The 9,537-nt window shown below is 41.9% G+C and overlaps 1 protein-coding gene across 3 annotated transcripts in view; it reads right to left on the bottom strand.

Moving 5' to 3' along the window:
- Positions 1-1,979: 1,979 nt before the first annotated feature.
- The window catches only part of TMEM131 (transmembrane protein 131), a 161,035-nt gene continuing 153,477 nt past the window's right edge, over positions 1,980-9,537 (bottom strand). The window contains exons 36-41 of one of the 3 annotated variants that reach the window (XM_060187505.1): positions 8,095-8,260; positions 6,774-6,895; positions 6,570-6,681; positions 5,602-5,699; positions 4,804-4,961; positions 1,980-3,022 (exon numbers count right to left, since the gene is read on the bottom strand). In XM_060187505.1, the coding sequence (XP_060043488.1) occupies positions 2,744-3,022; positions 4,804-4,961; positions 5,602-5,699; positions 6,570-6,681; positions 6,774-6,895; positions 8,095-8,260 (935 nt within the window). In that variant the 3' untranslated portion in view covers positions 1,980-2,743. The remainder of the gene's footprint in view (positions 3,023-4,803; positions 4,962-5,601; positions 5,700-6,569; positions 6,682-6,773; positions 6,896-8,094; positions 8,261-9,537) is intronic. The other 2 variants (XM_060187506.1, XM_007535714.3) reach the window with 2 other exon arrangements.

The raw sequence follows: 9,537 nt of genomic DNA, 5'->3' as shown, positions 1-9,537 counted from the left end.
CAACTGATGTTGTTGTTGTTTAGTATGACAGAGAAAATGGAGAGAGGAGGGGAACAGAAAGATAGACACCTGCAGACCTGCTTCACTGCTTGTGAAGCAGCTCCCCTGTAGGTGGGGAGCTGGGGGCTTGAACCGGGATTCTTACTCTGGTCCTTGTGCTTCTCATCACGTGTGCTTAACCCGCTGCGCTACTGCCTGACCCCCAATAAAGCACTTTTTGTTTGTGCCTTAGTTCAGTTGCTCTCTAGCAAACATATTTTCCAGCCCACGGTGAGACTAAAACATTAACCAGAATGTATTTATAATCACTGGCAGGAGTTTATGTCAGGTTCACCTACAGGTGCCTGAGGGGCAGTGGTTTCTGCCCAGTTCACCTGCACATTTTGTCAGGCTTATTTAGTTTGCAGGGGGAGCTCCAGTGGCACAATCGGTTAGTGTGCGGTACTTATACAGTTTGCATGGAAGAAACATTTTGGTGATACCCCTGGCTGTACTTTGAACACTGTCCCATGAGTATTGGTTTAACATTGTTGCCAGTTTATCTCTGCAATTATGAGGACGCATATCACAAAGAATTTTGCCAGACTCCGTGTTTTTGGTCTTCTAAGTTGGCTATCCTAAAATGGAACACATAGCATAATTTCATTAATTTTTTTTTTCCAATTCAGGTTCACTCTGACATTCAGTAACCTGAGTTTCTGTAGTACGGATTCCTTACCAGTGAATCTTTCTAGGTGTATTTTGCTTCTTTATCATAGGAATCTATATAAGCACTGGGTCTGGCTCCTGGTGTTTGGATGGCTTTTTATTAGTAGCAGGTATCTAAAATGTAGCATTGTACAGATTTTATAAACTCAACCTACTTAAAGACACCTACTTCTATTATGATTTCATTTAAATATGACACATCTTTTTTATATAACATTTTTATATTTATTTATTTTCCCTTTTGTTTCCCTTGTTTTTTTTTTTTGTTGTTGTTGTTGATGTCATTGTTATTGGATAGGACAGAGAAATGGAGAGAGGAGGGGAAGACAGAGATGGGGAAAGAATGACACTTGCAGACCTGCTTCACCACCTGTGAAGTGACTTCCCTGCAGGTGGGGAGCCGGGGGTTTGAACCAGGATCCTTACACTGGCTCTTGTGCCACTTGCGCTTAACCCGTTATACTACTGTCCGACTCCCGACACAATCTTTTAAGTTCAGCCTCAGCATAGTATAAAACAAGCTATTGTGGTTACAAAGTTTTTACTGAAACAGTTAAGACAATCCTAGCAGTTTCCGGTTTGGTTGGTATGTTGTCAAATGCTCATAAAACCCAGGTAACAGAAGCTTTCCCCAGTGCTATAAAGCCAGGTATCTTAGGTTTGCTGATGAGAGCAAGTAAAATTTGAGCTTAAAAAGTTGTTTCAGGTGACTCTTATGAAGGAGCAAGTTCTGACTTCCTGAGACAGCTTTTTATAAATGAAGTGTAACTGTTTTTGTAACCTGTTCAGTAGACTGTACAAGGTCCAGGTTGGAAAGTTATGTCTTGCTCTGAGTTTTGTACTTAGTTAAAACATTGCACAGAATGATTCTAAATAATACTGACCTCACAGAGAATACTTAATGTTTAGCATTTCCTGGCTACCTGCAAAGGCTCTGTGTACAAACTCTGGAAACAGAAAGGTGAGAAAATCAAGTTGCAGCAGGCAAAACCCTCTGAAAGATTAAACCAGACTGATGCACTATGGCTTAATAACTTGCCTAGTATAAGGCTAGTTTCTACAAGTACCAGCAGGAGGGCCTGTGAGAGGTGAAATTGCTAAAGGGAAAATAAATTTCATGTGTATAAACTTTTTTTTTGCCAAGAACCTGCAGTACTAACCAAGCACAGAAGGTTCTGGTTATGATACAAACCCACAGACTAAGACAATGATAGTAAGGTTTACTTTGGTGTCAGAGAATACATGTAAAAAACCGACACACAACAATTCAAGGCTTTTGAAAAAAGCATTATTTATTTCAAAGTACAACACAAAGTTGTATTTTTAAGAAATACACATTTAATCTTGTGTCTCAAGACGACTATGTGCATTTCAGTTTCTTTAAAATAAACCCAGGTATACAAATGTTACATACCTCAAGTACAAACAGCACAGAAAATGCATATGGTCTTAACTGAATGCTTTTACATTCATTCACTGTTCTTAAAGTTGACTTACATTTCTGTAATCTGCTTTTAAACCAAGACAGCCTTATTTTAAAAAAATACTCTGTATTTTCAGCACACAGTTCTCATAACTTTTTTTTTTAAGTTAGACCTTGGCATGTAATATTGCAAAATTATTAAAAACCAGATTGGTAATTTAATAAAATTGTCACATGCCAGGACTTTTGAATCAACTCAAATTATTTCCTTAGCTGTAATGTCAAGTTATGTTCATACAGATAAAGAATGGAAGATGACAGGTGGAAACTTGATAACAGTTAAGGTTTTCAGATGTACAGATCTTATTAGAGTTTGTGGCTGAGTCCAGACTTTCCTCTAAGAGCACAACAGCAAATCTCATTATCATAATTGCAAGAAAGATCTGAAAGAAGCAAGTGGTACAAGTCTGCCCTGCTTGAGTCTGTTTTGCGAAGATGAGGAGGGGAGGGAGAGGGAAGCTATAGCAGTAAGAGCCTTAAAAAGATGTCTCAAAAACAGGCATGTCATGATCTAGATGAGGGGCCCTCACTGTTCTTTCTTTTTGCCTAATTTCAATTCTCATGAGGGAAGTGCGAATTAGACCAAGGGTCGGAGCTTCTTCTTCCAATTGTGGGGCTCCATATCCGCCACGGGTTGTAGGGCTGCCCCAAATCATCAGCTGGATTGGAAGGAACATGAGCACCAGAGGCATTCTCTGTGCCCATGAGGCCAATACTTGTCAGCGTGTTTGTTGGAGTGGTGAAAGGAATAGCACTGTTGAGGTTGCTGGACCAAATCGAATTACTGAATGGAGTGGTGGACCACAGGCCGCTGGTGTTGCCAAGGATTGACTGTGGGGAATCACAACATGGAGTGTTAGGACTGAGACAGACAGATGATCAAGTGAAGGTGATGCTAAAAACTAGGATTAGGCCACAGATCTAAAGTAACTGTTTCACCCATAATAGCATCCCAGAATGGAGCAGATGCATCTGGTATTATAAACTATAGTCAGAGAATCAAATCCAGTCCTGGTTATTTTGCAAATAGGTCATATTGTGTGGCAGTAAAACATACTTGTTCATACACACATACACACACACATATATATATATATATTTTTAACCAGAGCACTACCTAGCTCCCCAGTCCTGTCTATAGCAAACAGTTTTAATAAACTGTCACCTGCAAATCCTAGCAAACTATTCTTTTAAAAGTTCGCTGAGATGATTACAAGTAAAGATAAACCTTGGGAAATCTATGAAGCTTAAAATATCTATTGTTAAACCTTGCTTGTCTAGTTTTTCTGAGAATGAAGTAATCATAGTAACATCATATTCTGTCTATCATAAACCCAATTATTTTTCTTGGGAAAAACATTTTGGAGATGTTCACATGAACTCAACAAATCTACAACAACATGGAAAAAGTTTCTCCCACAAAACTAAAAGACTATCATGGAAATGAATAGGTGGCAGAAACCATGTTTCACCCTGGAAGAAAACCCTTACCCCAGGTACAGCAAATTGAGGGTGGATCCTCTGTATTTGCCCAACCTGGGGACACTGTACAGTGAAAATAAACCTCTGTAGTGTGTAGACTCATCTGTTCTGAGATCAGAATAGTAACACCAACCCAAAGGCACTTAAGTAAAGGTGAAGGACTTCCACCTACAATCTTACAGATTATAGTTGTGAACAAATTATTGGAGTGCTCTCGGGATCAGAACATTAGTCACCCGCTCCTGCAGTATAGCCAGGGAGAGGCAGCAGACTTGCCTAATACTAGAGATGAAGACAAATCAAGAAACAGAAAAGCATATATATATATATATATATATATATAACAAAAAAAAAAAAACCCCAGAAAAAGATCAGCAAACTGATGAAGAGTTCAAAACAGTGGCTACGAAGATGCTCACCAAACGTTAAGTATCATATAGAAACCACAGAGCTGAAGAATAAAGAGATGAAAAATATACTGCAGAGAGGTTCAGCAGCTGGCTGGGTGACTCAATCAGATAAACTGTAAATGAAACACTATTCAACAAAAATTCAAATGTTAAGAACAGCATTTGCATTACAGACAGCCGAGGAAGGTTTAGGAAATTTATTTGGAGAATAACGCAGAATAGGCCAGAGAGATAACATAATGGTCATGCAAAAGTCCCAGCCAGGTTCAATACCCAGCACTGAGCAGTGCTCTAGTTTAAATGAATGGAGCCAGTTCCCCATTGAATTGTGGGAAATTTTGGTGCTATGGTGCCCCTCCCTTTTTTAAATTTAATTGATACACCAAAAAAACCCCAAAAACAAATGCATACAATAAAAGTTCAGGCTGCACATAGTTACACTGGTCTAGTTTACAAGTTAAGATGTTAAAATCACCGTGACCTACAAGGAGAACGAAGGTCAATTAATTCTATAGCTGCCCAGTTCTCCGCACAAGTCCTTGGTGCTGATGGCTCTGAAAAATACTGATGAGTCACTTTGGCAGAACAGAAACCAGCAATGGAGACAAAGTAGTAACCCAGCCTTTCCACAGTGCTATTTGTCGCTTATAACCATGTCAGTGCTATTCAAGTGGTAGCGATGGCAGTGATGACGAGTGAGGCCAGGCGCTGAGTACTTACTGTGGAGCTGTGGGTCGGGGAACCAGAACTGGCTGGCCAGGAAGGGCTGGAATCTGTCACCGGAGATTCCCAAAGGTATGAAGGACTATTAAACTCATTCCAGCTCCGCTGTGAAGACTGATTGCACGATCGGGGTAAACCAAGTTTGCTGAAAACTTCTGAAAAAAGGAAACAATCATCAAGTCTGTATCTTATCAAGCTCATCAACAGTAAGATGGGGTACTAATTCTGGTGTCATACCCACTCCAGGGGCAAGAGGTTGTTTCCCAAACTTAGCACTTTAAGCCACATTTATCACTAGATGACATTAAATGCAAACACTACCATCCAACTTTAATATGACCAGGGCTACAGCAAAATTCCCATTTTTCTGATTCTGAATAGCAAGAAAAAACAAGGACCACCCCCACCCCTGCCAGGGATCTTCAAGCACCTTCTTAATGAAGTGCCGCCATTCACACAGCATCAAGACTATTCCCCTGTACCTCTGGGCTGCTGGTATACTTGGAGGAGAGAAGGGGCCATTTTGAGAGCACCTTGCTGGGTCACATACACAGATGCCATCAAGGGACTGAGAGGCCAGGGCTCCTCAGTGGCATTTGGAGCACTAAACCAGGCTCACTCCCCTCAAGTCAGACCATACGTCTTATGTGTCTCACTAAGTAGAAAGGTACTCACCTTTTAAGAAATCTTCACTAAATAAAAATCATGCTGTCCTCTCTATTTTAGCACATGCACAACTAGATCTCTTCCTTCTTTGTCCACAGGCTTATTATAGGTCTAGTGTTAAACACTCACCACCAGTTAGATTAAAAGAATTTCCAAAGGCTGAGAATGAATTGAGGGGCGTGAAGTCAGGGCTGCTAGGGTTGCTCACAGGACTCCACAAACCCGAGCTGGATGATATGAGAAGACAAGACACCACATGAAAATATATGGTTAGTGGAAAGGAACCTATTACTCAGAACTTTAAAATCAAAGACAAACTGAAAAACAGCTTCTGTACCACAAAGGGCTTCAAAAACCCTACTGCTCTATCATAAGCTGAGAGCCTGGTTCAAGCAAATGATTTACAGAGAAAACATTTTTTTTTCCCCTTATGTTTAAAATAAATCTTCCATAGCCCCAAAACTTAAGTTTAGGATTAATTTTCTTTTAGAGCAACGGAGATAAAATCTGAGTCCTACCTATTGATGGCATTATTATTACTGTTGCTATTTATCTGGGAAAATGAACTGAGGCAATTAATGAGTGCTACCATGCTCACTGCAGATGCTCTGGGCCAAGAAAGTGACAGTCTGGTATTTGATCCAATTTCCTTTCAACTATAACTATGCTTGATTTTCAATTATTGGATCATATACATTCTTAGAATAGACCACAACGACAGAGAAAGATGTAAACACACATTGAATTATCTGCTGGACTTGAGGCAAGTCTTATGTGTCTCCTCCTCTGAGGGAAGGAGCACAGCAAATGGGTTGTTGGTGACTTGCTAGGTAAGAGTCTAGAGGCCTGGAACCATTTCGGACAAATACCCACTTGTAACCCAGAGGGAAGATGCCATCCTGACTTGAGAGAATTTTGTCTTTCTGCTCATTAAGAATTGGTCTACTGTGGTCTGGGAGATGGCACAGTGGATAAAGCACTAGTCTGAGTTCAATTCCCAGCAGCACATGTACCAGAGTGATGTCTGGTTCTCTCTCTCTCCTATCTTTCTCATTAATAAACAAAATCTTAAAAAAAAATGAATTAGTCTACTGTACCTGTCTGAACCATCGCTGTCAACAGGAGTGTGTGAAATGCCAAGGCTGCTAGAAAAATCTGTTTTGCTTGAAGAAACTTTAGCAAAGCCATTCCCACCTGTAACAATGAACTCTGAATCAATCAAAGGAAAATTGGGTCAAAAGGAATCCCACTATACCCAAATCCCAGGTGTGAGGCAAGCTTCCAGATTCTAAGCGACTCACCTGGGCTCTTGTCATACCCGGCTGTGACTGCAGCAAAAGTAGGGTTGCCATTCTTGCCAGGGAGCGAGGCTGCTTTTGTCAACTTGTGTTTGCTTCCATTTGGCTGTTTTGCTTTAGCATCACTTGAAGAAAGAAGCAAAAACAGACCTCAGTCTTATCAGCACTACCTGTTGTGAAGGCCCAGTGAAGGGAGGCATACGTCCCAGGGTGTATGGGGCCTGCAGGCCTGAGCCTGGGTCTCATGCCAGGGCAGCTCACAGACAAGCCTGCCTTATGTAAATGTCCTGGAACCTAAGGCTAGTGAGGTGGAAAAATAAGCAGTTTTGAGGGGTGAAGGTAAGAAAAGATGTCACTACAAAAGATCAGGAGAGGGACCATGATTTAGGGACTTGCAAAGGCTGTACTCCCTTTTAGAGAAGAGCACTATTAGACAGGGAGCTACCAGGCAGTGACAACAACAGGAACATACTGTCAGGCAATCACAGGTGTGAAGCTGACTCTTAGAAAGTCATTTTCCTGGTTTGAGCTCCTGGCTCCCCACCTGCGAGGGGGTCGCTTCACAAGCAGTGAAGCAGGTCTGCAGGTGTCTATCTTTCTCTTCCCCTCTCTAACAATATCAATAATAACAATAAAACAAGGGCAACAAAAGGGAATATATATATATATGAATGTCACTTTCCCTGGTAGCCTGGGATAACAAGTTCACTGTGGTGGGGGACCCAAGCAAGGCAGTCTCCCTCCATCTCAAGGACCACTGCTTCTTTTAACAGTTAAAAGCTGGGCAGGCTTGCTCGGAGTATGAGATGAGGTTACACATGCTGAGATGGTGCTGACACACATGAGGAGCTCTGACCATAATCAACACTGAAGCTACCATTTCACAAGTCAGGCAAACACAGGTGGGGCGCTGTGCCCCAATGAGAAGCACCAGTGTGGTTGTCGGTGTCCTGTGTGCGTAGCTCCTACTGCAGCATGTCGTGCTCAGTGACAGTCTTGTTTCAAAATCTGACCTGCTGTGCTAATAAGTAGCTACGGTCAAAATAAGTATCTCTTAACTCTAGTTTCTCAACTCTAGAACATCACCTCTGGATCTTAATTTAATCCTCCATAGACTTACCGATTCTTGATTAGTTAAGTGATGCATTTATTAGTCCATGGGTGATAAAAACTTATGAGTGAAAATGGGGTCAGGCAGCAGGGAGTACTGACCCCAATGAAGGAATGAATTATTACGTGGCAGATGAGAGGTGAGACAGACTACAGTCATCAGCTTTCTGGAGCACTTACTTATTTGATGAACAGGTGGTAACCACAAGCTTACCTGTTGGAGGTGCTGTTGACAATACTGCTGTAGCTACTCCGGGGTGAGAATGGGCAAGGGGCAACGGGCGGAGAGGGAGAGGCAGGTGTTGGTGAGGTCTGACGTTGTTTTAAGAAGATGTCTGCATTGAGGGTTTGCAGAGAGAGTTTATAAAGACTGTCAGTAGCTGGGGGGGAAAAAAAGGTCTCAGTGTGGTATTTGGATTTGTACTCTTCAAAATCAATTACTTTTGATGTTTTATCTGGTAACTATACAGAACTCAAATACAACTACACAGGGAAAAAATGAAGTTTTTATATGTGTTCTACTTGAAGATCTTTAAAGAAAGGTTGGGGGGGGGTAGCACACCATGTACAAGGAGCCAAGTTGAATCCCACTCTCCACCTGCAGGGGTGGGACACTTCACAAGTGGTGAAGCAGGTCTCCCCCTCTATCTTCCCCTATTCTCTCAATTTCTATCTGTCCTATCCAACAACACAAATGAAAAAGGTGGCCTCCAGGGGTTGGACGGTGGCACAGTGGGTTAAGCACACATGGCGCAAAGCGCAAGGACCGGCAGGAGGATCCTGGTTCGAACCCCGGCTCCCCACCTGCAGGAGGGTCGCTTCACAGGCGGTGAAGCAGGTCTGCAGGTGTCTATCTTTCTCTTCCCCCTCTCAGTCTCCCCTCCTCTCTCAATTTCTCTGTCCTATCCAACAACAACGATAACAATAATGATGACAACAAGGGCAACAAAGCGGGAAAAAATGGCCTCCAGGAGCAGTGGATTCATAGTGCAGACACCGAGCCCCAGCAATAACCCTGGAAGTTAAAAATAAAAATAAAAAAAAAAGGTGGCCTCCAGGAGCAGTGTATTTGTAGTGCAGGCATTGAGCCCCAGGAATAATCCTGAATCCCACCCCCCCAAAGATCATATATCAAAGGGGAAATCTAAGGAATCAAAAGCATTTAATCTGGACACAGAATTTGGGATTTTATATCTCATCCCAGTTAAAAACAAAACAGCACTAAAAAGGTGCCATAAAGTCTCATAGAAAATTAGGGGTTACAAGTCTTAACACAAGAAAGCAGTTTTTCTTTCTTTTTAAAGTGACTGCCATTAGGGTTATCACTAGGGCTCAGGGCCTGCATGAAGAATCCGCTGCTCCTGGTGGCCACTCCTCCCACAGGTTTCTTCTTTATTTGATAGGACTGAGAGAGAAGAAGAGAGAGCCTCTAGTACTTGTTTTGCTGTTTGTGAAGTTTACGCCCTGCAAGTGGGGAGTGGGGGCCTGAACCTGGGTCCTTGTGTATGGTAACTTGTGCACTTAGTAGGTACACCTCTGCCCAGCACCAACCCCCCCCCAAAAAAAAAAAAAAAAAGTCCTTTACCTAGTATACCTATCTATGTGGGTGAAAATGCAAAAGTTGGTATGTTTAATACATACATACCTGTGTTGAATT

This window comes from Erinaceus europaeus, chromosome 3 (genome assembly GCF_950295315.1).
Source record: "Erinaceus europaeus chromosome 3, mEriEur2.1, whole genome shotgun sequence".
Lineage (NCBI taxonomy): Eukaryota > Metazoa > Chordata > Mammalia > Eulipotyphla > Erinaceidae > Erinaceus > Erinaceus europaeus.
Note: the sequence above shows the minus strand (reverse complement) of the source record. Positions and strands in the feature narration are given on the sequence as shown.